General features: G+C 42.5%; 1 protein-coding gene across 1 annotated transcript; it reads left to right on the forward strand.

Moving 5' to 3' along the window:
- Positions 1-15: 15 nt before the first annotated feature.
- On the forward strand, positions 16-18,214 carry LOC142937417 (tyrosine-protein kinase Yes). The gene is made up of 12 exons (XM_076080323.1): positions 16-428; positions 7,839-8,146; positions 9,957-10,056; positions 10,631-10,729; positions 11,408-11,511; positions 12,185-12,334; positions 12,837-12,992; positions 13,461-13,640; positions 14,253-14,329; positions 14,542-14,695; positions 15,631-15,762; positions 16,528-18,214. Exons 2-12 carry the CDS (start codon positions 7,852-7,854, stop codon positions 16,734-16,736), a joined length of 1,656 nt encoding a protein of 551 aa, XP_075936438.1. The 5' UTR covers positions 16-428; positions 7,839-7,851; the 3' UTR covers positions 16,737-18,214.
- Positions 18,215-18,228: the final 14 nt, after the last annotated feature.

Raw genomic sequence — 18,228 nt, forward strand, 5'->3', positions numbered from 1 at the left:
CTCAGATCAGCTGTACCGGACGGTTCTCTCCAGCTGTGTGCGGCTCTCCCAGTCCCGCAGACAGGGTCCGCCATGTTGTTGTGTGGTGGGGGTTGATGTAAGTTCAGTAGTAGGAAGTAGAGGCTACGAGGAGCTGGGACACTTCAGGATCTCACTTTTTTTTTTTTTGCTGGATTAATCCTCTGCGAGGACAATGACTGTCTCCTCCGTCCTCAATGACTCTCGCGCTCCACTGATTTAACTTCAGCGTCAAATCTGTTCACAGTTTTTTTTTATTTGATCCAGCAGGATAAAATATCCTGCAGGCTGAGGATGAAGGCGGTTCGGTCCCTGTTGGAATAACTCAGATTTTTTTTTCTTTTATTACCCGGATCGGAGGGGAAGGAAATAAAAGGAGGAATCAAGAAGGAGAACGCGGATTTGAGAAGGTAAAAATCCCCAAATTAAAGTGGTCTTTGTGAGCAGGATTAGATGAGGATGGGCCGAAACGCAGCTGCTCGCCTGTCTGACCTGTCATCAACAAAGGAATGAAACTGTCTTATGATAATACGCATACAAACCTGTCGGTATAGGTTGTAGCATGCATGTAATTCTCCCAAGCAATCCCAGAGTTATGCATTAATTATTACATCATGTTTAAATGGGTTAAAATATCAGTGAAGATACAGCATGTGCGTAAAGTCCCGCAGGATTATTACTGAAACCACATCGGAAAGCATTCTTTAAAGTAGGACAAGGTCAGCATACCTTTGCCTTTAAAACCTATAATAACAGTTAAACATGTTCAATATTTCATAATATATGGTTTCATTTATATCGTAGTAAAACACAAGATTATAAATTAAAGTCAAGTGAGTACAAACGATTTAACTGATGTTATCTGTCTGTTTCTATTAACCCTCACACAGAAATGTTGTCCTGTTTTAAAGCTGTGTTCCACTTATTGTATTCATTTAAAGCCAGACACAAGAGAAGCAATAGTGCCACCTCATCATTTCAGATATTCAACCCAATCTTTGACTCGTGCTGAGTCAGATTATTGTAAAATCAGTAGCAGGTTGAGGAGGGAGAGGAGGTTCAGGGCCCTCTTTGGTGTGAATTCAAACTTCCTGATCGAACAGCCGAGTCACAGTTTGTCTGTGTCTTCAGTTTGTGCTGTTGCTTTCTTCTACTTCTACTTTTCCACCTCCACTTGGAGTTCAGGGACAGAGGGAGTGTCCTCATTACCTCAGCATGTCATGTAAAGGACGCAGCACATCCTGAACAGCTCTGCACATCCGTGACTGAATCATTGCTTGTATTGACTCCATATAAGGGCTGGTGAACTTGAGGAGTGAAGGAAGTTAAAGGGAGATACCGCCATGTCTAAGATATATGTTATTACAATGTGGCACCATTCTTTAGACAATGAATGACTTTGTTGACCCATTCTGCAAAAGTTCTTCCACCCAAGGAAGTTTTTTATTTCTGTTTATATCGCTCAACAGTAGCAGTGCAAATGTGTGTCTTATTTAAATGTGGCAGTAAAATCAGTGCACCTCACTGTGTGGAACCCATCGATATCATTTTTATTTAACGTAACACGTGGTGGCTGATATAAACACTGACTTTTAAAATGATATTGAAAAAATAGATGTTACGTAATTGCCTGAACAGCTTAATAAGGTCAGTATCAAGCTGACACCAAGCTGGTGTGTGAGGACGGTGCATTTAATCTGTGGCTGCTTTTTCATCACAAATTCAGATTTTCTGTCTTTTTCGGCTACAGAGTTACAGACTAAATGTTCCCGCAGCCCAACATCTGTGAGATCTCGCCTCATTAAGATGTGCAACTTTGATCGAAACAGAATGAAAAACTGACAGATCTGCAGGATTTTTATTTGCTGTCTAACATTTCCAGCACCAAGCACAGAGAGAGTCGCCATCTTACATACCCATAATGCACATGAGGCATGCCACGCCTGTTGCAAATAGTCAATCAAATATTAGTAAGAGAGTACATTGTATATTTAACATTTGCAGCGATATAATATCACGGCTACATACTGTATATACAAAGTACAAAAAGGTACTTAAAGATGAACATTTCAAAAATTCACAAAGGTAAGAAAATGACCTTTTACAAAAAAAAAGAGAATATCATGTACCCACATTAGGATGTATCTTTTATTACAAGTTATTATAGGGGAAAAAGTAACACCAAATAAGAAAAAGCATAGAAAATATATTTTACAACAGGCAGCATTGCTTCAAGAGACTAAACTTTGATTGAAAAACAGCAAAAATCTTAAAATGATCAGTCGGCATTCGGTATGCGAAGTGGTGGGTTTGGATACGTTTCTCCACAGGAAAAAAAACAGCCCAATCCAGGCCATCACGTGGTCACTCTATTAGATGTTGACACTTCAAACACTCGGCCCTGTTTTGTGCCGACACATTTGTAGACACACACTGAGATTCCCAAAATAGCTCACACTTAGCCCAGACTCAGGTGCCAGTATTCAGGTATTCCCATGAGGCCTGTTTATTCTAGAGAATGTTGTGATGTCTGTTCCTCTGGCAGCACAATAACTCACATGAGCAACACAAAAAGATTTTCTAGGAGGACTTGTGTTCTGATTTGTCAAGTTAAGTTAAAAGAAAGTGATAATATTAACTTCAATTTCCAGCTTTTCACTCAAGACTGAAGTATTGGTGCTAAAGACAAGATAAAACAGGCACTCTGAAGTCACGTACTGATGTCTCTCCATAGACGTCCCATTCACATCCGTAACATCACATGACTTTTCTCCAGACCCAGTTTAAAGCCTTTGGCAGCAGAGGAATGTGGTAGGTGGTAGTGAGGCAGCATCTGTTGCAGATCTGAAGCCCAGTAAAGCTCCAGAGACCGTCCCCGTCTGCAGCCGCTAACAGCTGTCTGTCGGGAAGCTGGGCCGGGTTTCACTCAGACTGAACTCCTTCAGACGCTTCAGACTTCAGACTTCTGGCCAAATGTTGACTTCATCAGTCTAGAAAAACCTAAACCCCAGAAGAGTGGAGCTTGTTTCAGTAAAATAAGATGCTGAAATAACCTACATGCAGTTTAGAATCAAAGTTTCTAAAGTTCTTAAAGTTAGTTCATTTATAATTCATGATATGCAAAAGATTTAAAATGTGTCTTTTCAGTCAGATAGCAAGTACGCGATTAATCAACCAATCTGAACTTCAGTAAAGTATCTTAAAGCTATAGGCATCTCTTTGTGGATCGCCCGGCCCTCCTGCAGTCGGCTTACTCAGCTGAACTTTGTCTCTGAACCATGACCGCTGCCAGCACCCAAACGTCTTCATCGTTCTGGCTTCGAGTGTGCCAGAGACAACACGGAGCTCTCCTCTGTCTTATCAGCGTTTTGTGAAGCCTGTGTGGAATTCTCCCTCTGTGGTCGGAGCGGGGGAGAGCAAACCAAAAGCAGGTTGTTGATAAGGAGAGTGCAGGTCTTAATTATGAGAATATTCCCATGTTGTTCGTCAGCTAAGACGTTTAGTTGTTTATGTTTATTATACAAACTTTTTGACGTGTTGCTCGGCCTCTTGCAAGAAATGTGTTCGCTTATATTTGCTGTGCTGGAAGCTTTGTTAATACATAACAAGAAGAGTCCAACATGTAGTCGACTAGTCAGGTGACAGAAAACTATTATTTTGATAGTCGAATAACTGTTTTAGTAAAAAAGATTGAAGCAAAACTGACAAATATTTCATGTCTTCAGCCTCTCAAATGTGAGAATTTGATGCTTTTCTTTTGTCATAAATGATAGAAAACTGAACATCTTTGGGTTTGAGTCTCCAGAGTATAATTTCTTTTTCATTTTCCGTAGTTCCCACTAAAGAAGAGTTCTCTGCTAGCACTGAATATAAGAATACACATCTTTGTTTTTAAGACCTCATGCTGGCTAAAGAAAGAGACATGTTTAGCCTTTAGCGGATCATTTCAGTCTGTACCAGATCACAGCGCTTTAAGCTGAATGAAAAGCTCACTTTGTCTTTATTTTCTGTCTCTCAGGACTCTAATAGCGCCATGACTTTCCCATCAGATAGAGGAAGGATCCTACGTGTTTTCACCTTCCTCCCTCATTGGTATTGTGTGGCTCCTAACTGGTGCAACTGGGAGTCCTCTGGTGTTTGTGTGCTGTTGTAGGTCATGTTTTCATCCCGGGGCTAACGGGATGTTGTCAGCAATAAGAATAAGTTGCTATTATTAGCAGCAAGGCCGCTTTTCCATGTGGTTTCATGGCTCCGCTGTTCAGGAATGTGCTTGAGTTTAAAGTGAACAGACTTGGATGTTAAAGTCAGTGAGGTTTGACATTTAAGATCCAGTCTGGCTGCACAGTTTTTTGGATTATTTATTTAAGATGAGGTGCAATCTTTTCCAGACACCTTTCATTGAGACATCTTGCTCTTCGCGGCCTTCGATGCCACCCGACACTAATTGTTGCATCGTTTTTTACCTCCTCCTTGGAGTCTCACTTTGGTAATCTGAAGTGTAGATAAAGCTCCTCGTAGAGAGTCTACCCATCTCACTGCCACCACCAAAATGACCGTGTGCAGGTGGTGTCTGGGCTCGGCACTGTTTCAGCTCCAGGCCCTGGTGGTCACTCCTCTTTTTTCTTTTTTTTTCTGCTATTATCCTCTTAGAGTAAATCCTCCATCCTCATAATCCTCCTAGTTCAAGCTGGTATAGCTGGCACTGTGTGCCTGGTTGCCCCCTCCCTCATACCACCAACCTGCTGTTCCCCCTGTCACTTCCTCTCCGATACTAAATCATTGTCTTTATGCCCACACAGCCACTAATGGGAATTGTATCCGAGTTATTCTGTCGCTTTGCCGAGCTCTACTTATCTCCCTGGAGTCGGTGGAGATTGTGCATAAAATGTGTAGATTTACCATATTTTAAAAGACATTTTCCCTGAAGAATTAATTGCTTCTGTGTAGTATGGTGCAGTTTGAGTTCAGCTCTCTTGGTAAAGATGGTGGAAACATCATATGACTGTATGTACACACCCTGTCTGCTGACTGAGGCGCTCTGAAGCGCTCTTCTGCTGCAACGTGATGGAATTCTGTGTGTTTGTAACGCTGCTTAAAACCCTGAATGTAAAGCATAAAGCACTTTCTCTCTTACTTCCTGTGAAGAGTCTAAATCTTACTGTATAAATCCTCACAAGGGTTACTGCTAACACTTCTATTTCCTGTTTGTCTCTGTAACAGCTTACTTTCTTTGACAAGAAGCCAAAGAACAAAGTGTTTTTAAATAATAAAAGACAACAGCTTCGGCACAGTGGCCATTTTAACTGAATGCCAACATCAGTATGCTAGCCTGCTGATATTTAGCTAGTAATATTGACCAGGTTCACCGTCTTAGTTTAGCGTCTTAGCATGCTAACATTAGCCAATTAGCACTAAACACAAGTTCCGCAGATATTTGGTCATAAACCAGTGTTATTGTACTGTAGTAGTATTAGCAGTAGTGACTAAAAGTATTGATTTTTTAAATTTGTATGAGATAGTTTGACAGTAAAGGGATGACAGGAAATGAGAGATGAGGATTTGCATTCACTGTAAGCAGCGTGCAGGCCGACAATGCAGTTAAGAAAAAAAACATAATTAATAACCAAGCTTCTTATACAGTATGAATACAAATGATACTATGCTAATATGGTGTTTTTTTATGTTGTTAATTATTCTTTCAAAGGCTCAATTAGTTCAGCTCAGTTTTTATGCATTAATGCTAATTTGGGACGAGTCATGTCACTTCTATGTAAACGGCTGATGTCTCAATTTTGGAAGAGACAACTCACATTTAAATCCTGGGACGCTGTCCAGTGTTTTATAGCGTGCTAAATTCACTGCCGACCCAACGAGTCAGGCTCTCGTCTGTGTGCCGATGAAACAACAGCCCGCCATACTTGACTATCAGCCAGTGAGTGAAGCCCTCCGCTGTGTTTCCGTGACACTGGTTTTGTCTCTACGTTAAAGGAAAAGGTTGGAAACGTCTTTTTCCCCCCCATGCCAACACTCTCAACATGCTGGCTCGAGATCTAACATCCGAGATTAGATTTATTGGTCCTTTGAAGACATTTTTTTGGAAATCTGCTTCAGACACGTCTTCAGTGACGGGCCGCTCGTAAAATGTTTTTGTAGAGGTCTGCCAGTGCTCAGAGCTGCAACCTGCAATTTAAACGGTTGTACGGTTTTATTTGAGCAAAGTGCTCCGAGTCTTTGGAAGGTTTCTATGGTTTCTACCCATTCTGTTGATTTTCTTGGCAGTTCAGCCGGAGAACTCGATGAACTCTCGGATGCGCCGATGAGGAAAAAAAATCCCTCCCACCTCCCCGAAATCAAGGCCACTGTTCCAAAATCAGTGAAAGGTGTCTTCTGAAGAGCCTCCTCTGTTTCACCGATGCATTTGAATCTGTAATCTCGTCACTCTTGTCAGCAACTGTGCCACATTGCTGCTCAGTAGCACTGTGTTTGTTCAGTCTGCTTTCATACTCCTCATCACTGAATAAAAGCTCCTGCTTCGCTTCAGTCCTCTATTGTTTAACTGTCTTGTAATGTGTCAGCGCCAATTAAAGTCCAACTCCTCCAGCAGCTGTTGTTCTTGGAGGACGCAAACGCTCTGATCTCCCCCCGAGCTTGGACTTCTTTCCGAGCATGTCTGATTGTCTCCACATCCCTCACCTCACAAAAGAATGCCTCGGTGCAACTCCGTCCAAATTGTGTTAGCAGGAGGAATGACAACCACGCAAATGGAGACACACCGATGTTTTGAATCCTTATGAGACATTGTGTTTCTGGGTTCAGACATGTTAAAGACCCCCACCACTCCTACATACGAGACACCCAGACTGTTTATGTAACATTTTGCAGGTGAACAAGAATTCTCAGACTCAGAGACACAATATCGACTCAGACACGGTCGCTGTTAGTGTCTTTAGTTAGTTGTTTTGAGTGTCTTTGCGTCACTTTTGCATCTTTTAGTTCTTTTTAGTCTCTTTGTGGTCACTTAGAGTCTTTCTGGTCGTTCTGAGTCTCTTTGTAGTTGTTTTGCATCCCTTTGTGGTCATTTTGATTCAGTTTCTGGTTATTTTGCTTCTCTTTGTAGTTGCTATGCATCCTTTGTAGTTGTTTTGTGTCCATTTGTGGTAGTTTTGATTCTATTTGTAGTCATTTTGCATGTTATTTCATTCACGCTCTAACTATTAACGTCAAACTGCTCTGGCCCAGTGACCCCTGAACCCTTGGGCCTCTGGCTCTCTGTGCGGTAGGCATCTTTAGTAATGCGCACATGGGCGGAGCGCCCTGTGAAGAGTTCTCATTTTTCTCCATTTCAAGGCAGAACGGCTTTAGAACGGTTTTAATCCGTCATTTGTCTGTAAACATTAAGGGATCTCTTTAAGGAACAGCCATGACATGTATTAGATCACAATATGAAATGATAATCATCTTTCTATCCATCCGTTTTGCCGTTGTCATACCTCAAAGCATGCATGCTCAACTGAATCTACACGTTAGAGTCGTGTATGGTTCAAAGCGGATTTACTATTTACCCATATGTCCCAGTTACCACATGGCTTATAGTCTTAGTGGGTCGCAACAACAAAATGATTCACTTGAAAATATCAGGTCATTCGATTTTTGTTTCATATCGGATGTGCATGCGTCTACAGGCCTTATGTTGCAGTCGTTAATCCTGCACCTTCCTTGGCCCCCTTCACCTTTTTTCATGTATCATCACCGATGGATTTGATGCTGTATTCTTTAATCTGCTGGCATTAAAGTGACGGCTTTGTGTCGTGTCTGTCCAGGCAGGACGAGACGATGGGCTGCGTTAAGAGCAAAGAGGACAAAGGTCCTACGATGAAGTACCGGCCAGAGAACTCCACGGCGTCAGACCCCAACTCCACCATAACCACGCCTCACGTGGGTCACTACGGACCGGATCCCACCCAGCTGCCGCAGAACCAACCTCCCTCCTCTTCATCGGGCTCTGGGGCGGCAAACTTCAACCACACCCTCACGCCGTTCGGCGGCCCGTCTGCCATGACTCCCTTTGGAGGAGCGTCATCGTCCTTCTCCGGTCCTGTGTCCAACTCGTTCTCTGGTGCCGTCTCAAGTGAGTAGTGTTTTAGTGTAAGATGTTACAATGCTGATGATGGTCTTCATGGAGCACAGTACCCTTTTAATATCATACTGGTGTTATTTTCTGGCTTTAATGCTGACCACATTTATTTTGAAGCGTACCATTGGGCTTTAGTTTCTTCTTATCTTCCAGGCAGCCACTCGTAATCTTTCCTCCAATCAGCTTTCTGCTGGAGTGTTTCCATAATACCGTATGGTATCTAATTTTTAATACCATATTGATTTTAAATTCGTATTTAAATCAAGTTGTAGAGACTTGACTCGCTGCAGATGTGTAATCCGTCATGTTTCAGTCATGCTTACAGAGATGGAGATTTGCTAGCGCAAAGGAAATTAATCCAACTGCCTTTGGTGATCCCAAATATCTTTAATATTGCCACCGTGAGGTTGACATTTTTGGTTTTGAGAGAAATTTCTCAACAACTTGAATATGGTATAATTAAATTTAGATTATTATATGTATATTTCGAGTTTTGCATTTTCAAATTCATGGGATGAAGAAATACAATTGGTCCATGGATCCCAATACGGAAACTCCAATGTTTACTTTGTATAGGTTTACTTAACAGTATACCTTCATTTCACTACTGCTTCATTTCTTCTTCTTACAGCTTTTTTTTTTTAGTGCCATCGCTCCAATTCTTGGGCGTGTGCCAGAGCACACGGTGCAACACATTAAGTGGTTTTCATCATTCAGCACACCTGTTAAGAGCAGATTTTGAGGGTTATTCTTTGGCTTATCTGGACAAAGCTTCTCTTCATTTTTTGTTTAGAGAAAAAAAATGAAGACATTTAAGAGAATGTTACATGATGCCCGATGTTAATAGTGATTTAAGTACAAAACGCACTAAGCTGAGGAGAATGGTCAGCAGTGTACATGATTGTGTATTACAGTAAATGGGCTAAAACATGCAAAAAAAAAACACTTAACACCGAGCTTAACGTGATCAGTGGCTGATCCGGCACGTCGGGGTCACGGCTAATGCCCCAGCCATTGTTATTTTAACTAGCTTTTCCTTGTTACAGTCAACACAGGTCCTCTTATCATCTGTGATCACCCTTAATGTGTCTGAGCAGCTTCCAGCGATCCTGAGAGCAAAGAGATGAGATTGAACCCTCCTGTTTCTGTGGGATTTAGGTTGTAATCCTCCTCCATGTTGGATTATCTGGCTCTCAGAGCCATGGCAGTGCGAAGGTGGCACTGCCATGGCTTGGGATAATGAGATTACTGTTGACAGCATTGTTGTCGGTGGTAGGTATATATGAATATCTGTCTGAGGGCGTGGCTGTACAGCCGGCAAGATGTTTTACAGGATGCTGCTAGGGGACGGAAAGATGAGTTGACTTTTACCATCATTTACAGAACTATGACTTGTAGAACATACAACATGATAATAACATGTTAATATGTTATAATCTACATCCATATATACATATCTATGTATATATGGATGTAAATTATGACTGTAAGGGAGACAAAGCTATTAAAAACTGGTTTAATGCATTGACTTTCCTTTGGCTTGAGTCTAGTCACATTCGTGGTTCCATGCAGGGGAAATACTCATACTACAGAATTATAAACCATAGAAAATCAATACAGCTCTCAGACCTTGGCGAGACAGTTTTATCCACCTTAATAGGCCATTTAAACAGTCACACACACACAAATTAAATCGTTTCCTGATGCAGTCCCTCTAGTCTTCAGCGTCGTAATGCCCTCTGCTGTTATGTGTTCACAAGCTAGTTATTCATCACAAATGCATCTGTTTTTGTGCTTTTTTTAGGTGGCGTTACCTTCTTTGTGGCCTTGTACGACTATGAAGCTAGAACATCTGACGATCTTTCCTTTAAAAAAGGAGACCGCTTCCAGATCATCAACAACACGTAAGCATCTTCCCAGTTTCTCTCTCGGTCCGTGGGGCTTTTACTCAGATCTGTTTCCAGTGATTACGAGATGACTCTCTTCCGAGCAGTGATCCTGAGCTGCACCTGTTCCTTGTTGTACCTGTGTTCATGAATGCATTTGATTGCGACTTGTTTTCCTGATGCTGGCTTTCTGCACAGTGCTGTGGATCTTTTATTTAATTCATGCTGGGGCAGAATTGTCGCCCGAGGTTACAGCATTGTCATGTAAAGTAGATTAGTCTCATTGAATTCCCATTGTGACAATGTTTTTCAGTCCTACCGCACATTTCAAAGAATCCGGGGGTTTAAATGAATGCAGAACAAATTGCTAAAACAGCTATGTGCCTTCAAACCATTTCCCATAAGCCACCATAGTAGCTAAAGGGAGGATCATTTCATGAAAAGCTGATGCGTGAATTATTAACCATTAACCGCTATTAACCGGTTTCCATCCAGTGTATCAGTCATAGCAGGATATGGTACCAGGCCTTGGTTGACTGTTGAATGGACGAGTCATTTGTCTTATGTCTTCTGTGTCATTGTCCTCCTGCAGAGAGGGAGACTGGTGGGAGGCTCGCTCCATCAACACGGGGAGAAACGGCTACATCCCGAGCAATTACGTGGCCCCTGCTGACTCCATCCAGGCTGAAGAGTAAGGCCTTGTTATAGCCTCTAGTCCTCCATGTACGGAGTCTGCACCAGGAGACTAATAACACTAGCATGATCCCATCTCACGTGGCTAACAAGACAGTCCAAATATTAACAGCTTCACCACCGGGATGAAGCTTCACAATGGGATTTTTAGCTTATCAGTCACCATTTAAAAAGGGACATAGCATGAAAAAGTCCCCTTTTTCAATGCACATACTTTTGGGGTATTTGGAGTGCCTACCAAACCCCAAACTGTGAAATAATACAACCCCTGTCAGTTTTTAGATGAAAAACATGTGATTCAGCAAGCCAATCAGATTTTGCTTCCCTTCCTATGTCACATGCGGGCTCTTTAGAATATGCCACCATCTGAGTATCTCCACCTACTACTTGAGAACTACTGTTGCACCCTGTTTTATCTCACAAGCCTAATCAGAGCAGACTGGGCTTTTTTAAAGAGACACGCTCTAAAACGGAGCGTTTCAGACAGAGAGTGAATACAAGTATATTCAATCAGACGGTGTGAGAAAAATAATGTGTTTTTGGAACATTGAAGCATGTAAATATGTTCTAGTAGAAACCAAAGATACGAATATGAATGTGAAAAATGAGCGTGATATGTGACCTTTAAAGTTTTGAGTTTTTTAGAGTTTTTAATGTACATGCTTCCTCTTCACAGGTGGTACTTTGGTAAGATGGGACGCAAAGATGCTGAGAGGTTGCTGCTGAATCCAGGAAACCATCGAGGAACCTTCCTAGTGCGAGAAAGTGAAACCACTAAAGGTGATGATCGCGTCTTTATAAGTATGGTCGTAGCAGTGTGGACGATGCTGCTAGAAGTTGGAGAACTTAAAGGCTCGTATGGACACAAAAAAAACTGTCCCGGTTTAATCATCAGTACGTAAGATGAGCAGCTGCATCAGAAGACGTTTGGTTCTTTGATTAATAATTCAAAGGTTAAAACTGTGTACAAAATGTGAGGAAAGAAGTTCACTACAACTCCCACTGAGCATTTTGGTGTGAAGCAAACTGTGTCGATGGGAACCTGATAATACATTCTCCCTAACTGGCTTCTTCTCCGCAGCAACATCAGACAAAATGTATTCATGGAGCACTTTTCAAGACGGAAGCTTTCCAAGAATTAGAGAAGTAGTAAAAGTTGTAGGAAGAAAGAAGGAGATAAAAGAAACAGAATACAGTGGAACAGTCTAACAGACCCGCTAGCGGCTCTGCGAGCCTTTGAACTAAATGCTAATATGCTCTCGTCTTTTATCAGTGCCTGACAAATACATTCGCTTCATTTAGGAGCTATGAGTGCAGTCTGCTGATCCTCTGCTCTCAGTTTGTTTCTCGCCTTTACACCTGTAAAGTTGATGAGGATTCGTGTGCTCTACAGTCCGATCTTTGACGCTTTTTGTTTGCGATGGATGAAGAACATGTCCCTCGTCTCCTCCAGGTGCTTACTCTCTCTCCATACGAGACTGGGATGAAGCCAAAGGAGACAACGTCAAGCACTACAAGATCCGCAAGCTTGACAGCGGGGGATACTACATCACTACCCGAGCACAGTTTGACACGTTACAGAAGGTTGTCAAACACTACACAGGTATGCAGTTTGCAATGCTTCCCTCTCACGCTCTTTTTTTTCTTCTTTTTCCTGTCATCTCTCATTCATCAGTCATCATCAGTCTGTCACCACCGCACCTGCAAATTACTCTCTGTCACACCTGCTGCTTTGTGCCACCATGCAGCTTTCTGTGCCACCTGCAGCAGGCCCTCAGAGATGAATAGTCTTTAATTTTAATAACAATTGATGGAGCAGTTAGGATTTTGAGCCTCGTCGTTGAGGTTAAATCTCTGTCATCCCGCTTCATTTCAGTTTGACTCTGCAGCGGGTTTTTGGTGTATCTCATCCATATTTCATCACAGTTAGTACAGGAGCATGAATTCATCCACATCAAAAGGAATGAATGATGCATAAAAACATCTTCGTCTTCAAAACCGCTGTATCTCGCTGGTTTCGAGGACTGATACGTGTGCGTGTGTGTTTGTGTCACTGCCGGGTGTAATGCAACGTTTCGATCTCTGCGTCTCGCCCCTCGTCACAGAGCATGCCGACGGGCTTTGCCACAGGCTGACCTCGGTTTGCCCCACAGTCAAGCCGCAGACCCAGGGGCTTGCTAAAGATGCCTGGGAGATCCCCCGGGAGTCCTTGCGACTGGAGCTCAAACTGGGCCAGGGCTGCTTTGGAGAGGTCTGGATTGGTAAGAGCAACACACACGAGACACGCAGGAACATGTTCAGAAAATGCTCTCTGGCGTCAAGCATTTGTTTAGTATTCAGTCGCAATCTTCTCGATGGGGAAATACTGTTCAGAATCAGCCCGGATCTGTGTCGTCGAACACACACAAACACTCTGCTTATATTTATTGTCTATTTTTGTCCAGAATTATCCACTTCCTGCAGTCCCTTCCTCTGTTTGTTGTGTTCTCTTTATCTCCAGAGATCGTCTCACTCAGCTCAAGACAAAATTATTTGTACCATTTTTCGAAACCGCCGGCCTCGTATCCGCTCATCCCAGGCATACTTCTGCGAGGAGTGCGTGCATGACAGCACATGTCTGAGCAATTTTCAAGACCTAATTAATGATATTGTCTTGCTCCCAGCCCATTAACAGCACTCATTAACCCTGCGGCCTGTGGGCGTTCCTCTCCCTATCTTTGTCTCTGCAGGCACATGGAACGGCACCACTAAGGTGGCCATAAAGACGCTGAAGCCGGGCACCATGTCGCCTGAGGCCTTCCTCCAAGAGGCGCAGATCATGAAGAAGCTCAGGCACGACAAGCTGGTGCCTCTTTACGCCGTGGTGTCTGAAGAGCCCATTTACATCGTCACAGAGTACATGGCCAAAGGTACACGCGGACACCTGAGACATACCCGAAAACCTTTCATTTTGACAACCTTGGAAAAAAAGCTGCGTCCTGTTATGAAAGCCACATCTTAGCCTGTAGATTTGTCAGGCACTAAATTGATCTTGCAGGGCTTTTCCAGGGATGTATGATATATGGTGATTTCCTTAAAGGAAAAATGTAAATTTTATGGAGGTTTTAATTAATGCGATGCACAGATTGAAAGTCCTTGAGAGTCCCTCGTGGTTCCCTGAGGCCTGAAACTGGGAATGTTTAATTGAAAACTGCAGTGGATTTGTGGGAGGTTTTCAAAGCATCAGCTGCCATGCCTTTTATTTTTTGTGGCTTTTATGAGTAATTCGATTTATGTGTGTGTGTGTGTGTGTGTGTGTGTGTGTGTGTGTGTGTGTGTAAATGTTAACTCTGTGTGTGCATGTGTGCTTATTTTGAGATTCAGTTTCATTTCAGTAAGGATCGAGGGCTAAATTGAAATATTTAGCATCTCATATATAGCAGAACGTTGGTATGCAGCTGGTGTAGTGGCCCTTTTATTGCTCCTACAGTATATCATGGCTGCTCTGCATTTACGACCTCTCGCTGTCGCTGCTTTTATAGGAAGCTTCCTCGACTTCCTCAAAGAGGGTGACGGCAAATTCCTAAAGCTCCCCTTGTTGGTGGACATGGCTGCACAGGTGAGACAAAGCTTTATGTTTTTTGTTCCTCCAGTACAGAATTTGTGTCTAGTTTCTATTTTAAGCCTCAGGTGAACATGTCTTTTGTTCTTTCATTATTTTCTTCCTCTTTGTGTCTGACAGAGGGGCTTGGTGTTCTGAGCGTGAGCTAAAAATGATTTACTGAAGCCGCCGTCAGGAGATGCTGTCAAATGTTTTTTTTGTTTTTCCAGATCGCTGACGGCATGGCTTTCATCGAGAGGATGAACTACATCCACAGGGACCTGCGCGCTGCCAACATTCTCGTGGCCGACAACCTGGTGTGCAAGATCGCCGACTTTGGCCTGGCCAGGTTGATAGAGGACAACGAGTACACGGCGAGGCAAGGTAGGCGGGCCTACTACACGTAAACTCACAACCTAACCTGTCTGAGTCACAGGTGAACGAGGTGTCAGGGTAGAGCGGTGACCTCACAACGAGGACGACTCCCTGTTGTCTCCTCTCATGGTGAATTAGGATAATGGTGGAAAAGCAGATGCTCCTGTTCCCTCTGATTAGTTGCGCTTTTCACTTCGCTTCATCTCACTGCAACGTCTGCTTCGTAAAAGGGCTCGTTCACCCAAATGACTACCCTACCCGTCGTGGTGTGGATAGTTTTGGTTTTATTTGTCCAGGTTTTGGGGGCTCTGCTGCTGTTAGTGTGCATGTATGTGAACACACTTTGAACTTTTCTGAAAAGACACGTTGATTAATGGCATTAACGTAATTTATAGAGAGAAAATATGATGGGTTTTTATATAAAGGTGGTTGTTCTGTACTTTTATTTTCCATTACTGATTTATTGCCTTTATAATGACAAATAAACACTGCCAAAGAACATAATGTCATGCTTGGACACACGGAAATCCACTCCAGGGTTTTAATTTGGGTGAACCAACCCTTTAAACACAGGATCCATAATAATGTCCTTTATAATCATTCTTATCCCTTAAACCTCAAAATGATTCAAGAGACTTTTCTCTGAGGTGTATTTACAAGCTGCACAACCAAAAATGATGTGTTGTTATGCTTTGGTTTCAGGTTCCGGGTGTTGTGCATGCTTGTCCACATTCACTCTCACAGGGACACTGAAATGGGACAGAGCTATTGTGGTGTTTTAAACATGTGCTTTTCCTACCATGACAAGTCAAAATGTCTGCTGTGAGAAAGGCAGATTGTAGGTCATTATGGTCATTGTGATTCACTGGAAATAAAGCCAGACATGGAGGCATGCGCCCTCTAGTGGAATCCCCTCACCCCTCTCCTCTCCATTTACATTACAGGGGCCAAATTCCCAATTAAATGGACGGCCCCAGAGGCTGCCCTGTATGGCCGCTTCACCATCAAATCAGACGTCTGGTCCTTCGGGATCTTACTCACTGAGCTCGTCACCAAAGGCAGAGTGCCCTACCCAGGTAAGTGACAGTGACACACACACACACACACTCATAAACACACTCTGGGTGTGAAGAAGAGGGCGGTGATTCACGGCTGGAGTTGTCAGCTTTCAGTCTGTCAGTTAGACGTCAAGCTGGCGTGCTTCTTAATGTCTGAGGATGCAGTGAAGCCGGCTGACATTGTCTGCGTTGGTTGTTTATGCCTCTGCAGGAGGAACACACACACACACACACACACTGATATCATTACACACACACACACACACGTTTGAGATTAGATGAGGCCATCTGGTGGAGGGCGATCAGGAGATTGAACACCACTCTTGTTTATAACCATCTGCCAGACTGACACTGCCCTGGGGAGCAGTGCCTGCAGTGTTCTGCACCACCTTCACACGGCTCCCCTTTCTATTAGATGGAGCGCTAAAACAATTAATAAATTATCATTAATATTTAAAAAAAAAAAAAACTTTGCTGAAAGTTAGATGAGAAGATCAATACGCTCTGATGTCTGGAAGCTAAATATTAAGCTACAGCTAGCTCAAAATGTGGATCTATTGTTTTACATTTTTGCATCATTTATCAAGAAAAAAAGCCAAATATTTGTTGCTTTGAACCTCATTTCTCTTATTGTATATCTGATCCGCTCTAATAAATTATAATGGCCATTTTTAACATGTTATACACGCACACACAAAAAAATGGGTCATTTAAAAAAAGAATCTCCTGAAACCTAAACTTAACAGCTCTGACGGTCCTTCCTGTCTCCTGCGTCCCCCTCAGGCATGGTGAACCGGGAGGTACTGGAGCAGGTGGAGCGAGGCTACCGCATGCCCTGCCCCCAGGGCTGCCCCGACTCCCTGCACGAGATGATGAAGCTCTGCTGGAAGAAGGACCCGGACGAGAGGCCCACGTTCGAGTACCTCCAGTCCTTCCTGGAGGACTATTTCACCGCCACAGAGCCACAGTACCAGCCCGGAGAGAACCTATAGCCTGCCTGGACCCGTATCCCTACGCCTCGGAGGACACTTGCTTGAAGACACGAGCTCTTAATTATCTCTACGAAAAGTCGACTGGAAACCAAACTAACCAGTCGCATAAACCACTACTTGCTCTACCCATTCTTGATTTTTTATTTTTTTTTTGCTTTCAGCATCCGCCATCATTTCATTTGACTTTGATACTTGTTTTGTTTTCATTGATGGTACAAGTCTTACCTGTGTGTAATGTTTGATTTTCAATGTGGATTTTTTTCACAATGTCCATTAATGACTGTGGTAGAAAGAAGCAAATGAATTACAGTCATGCTAAATACACTACGTGTTTGGTTCTTTCTCATGAACGCAGTCTGTTGCTGTATAAATAAGCTGTGATAATGCTTCGCAATAGAAAAACATGCGGTTTAATGTGGAGAGCTCGCACTCCACTTATCCTCCAAATTGTATTCTTTTGTGGTAAATTGGTGAATAATGCATCAGAACAATGAATTATTAACAGAGATAATATATTAAACTAACAGGGAGAAGCTATCAGGGGACTGGTGGTCGTTGTCACAGTCCACTTGACAGTAATTATTTAAAAGTAAATCCCACACAGTTTAACTTAAGCTACACTTCATCAGCTGCAGTGCAATATCTTATGTGTTACAAATCAGTGACTACAATGAGACTGTGACATGGTCTTTAATGCCTTCCTAATGTCTTAAAATGCATTTTGACTATTTTTGTTTTTATTGTTCTATATTCCTTTGTTATCACAAATCTTTATCACATTTTATTCATATCACATGGTTTTATAGCTTCTATTTGAAGACTTTCCTGACTGTCAATCATCATCTAGAAATCTCTGCTCAGACTTTTTTAATTTTTTTTATAACAATGCCATAATTCTTTCTGTCCCTCACCGCCGAGGTTGTATAATCTCACTGCGATCGCTACAGAGACGTGCTTACATAAAGACAGCGTGGGTAATGTGTCAGTGAGTTAAACAGCGATGGAACTCGAGGACTTGCGGCTTCTCGCTGAGCCAGAATGACGCTTCACGGAAACAAGGCGATTTTACGAGCTCTTTCTAAAAAGTGGAAATCATGAACAAAGCCACCAAATAAACGGGAAACAACCGTTTAATTGTCTGCCGTGTGACTGACTGAAGCACTTGGGACTCTTTCATGTTCATGTATCTGAAGTGGCTCTGCAGAAACTACTTGTACAGCAATGATGACAGTTTTGTTTTTACATCTTATATTTGCATTTCGCTCCCTTTGACTCATAGGGGATAGCATTATGATGGGAAGAACACTAATTGTACGGCTGAGCTTGTAAAGAAGGGCTTTGTATATTACAAAATCGTCATTTTTTAAAGATTATTAATAAAAAATGGAGAAGATTGCAAAATATATTTGGGAGGGAGGTAACGGGTGCAGTCTCATCTGAGGAATGTGTACAATAAAGACGTGATTTTACGAAGTCTAGTTTTGTATTATTA

Source organism: Anarhichas minor, unplaced genomic scaffold, assembly GCF_050575085.1.
Source record: "Anarhichas minor isolate MPS153535 unplaced genomic scaffold, ASM5057508v1 ptg000074l, whole genome shotgun sequence".
Lineage (NCBI taxonomy): Eukaryota > Metazoa > Chordata > Actinopteri > Perciformes > Anarhichadidae > Anarhichas > Anarhichas minor.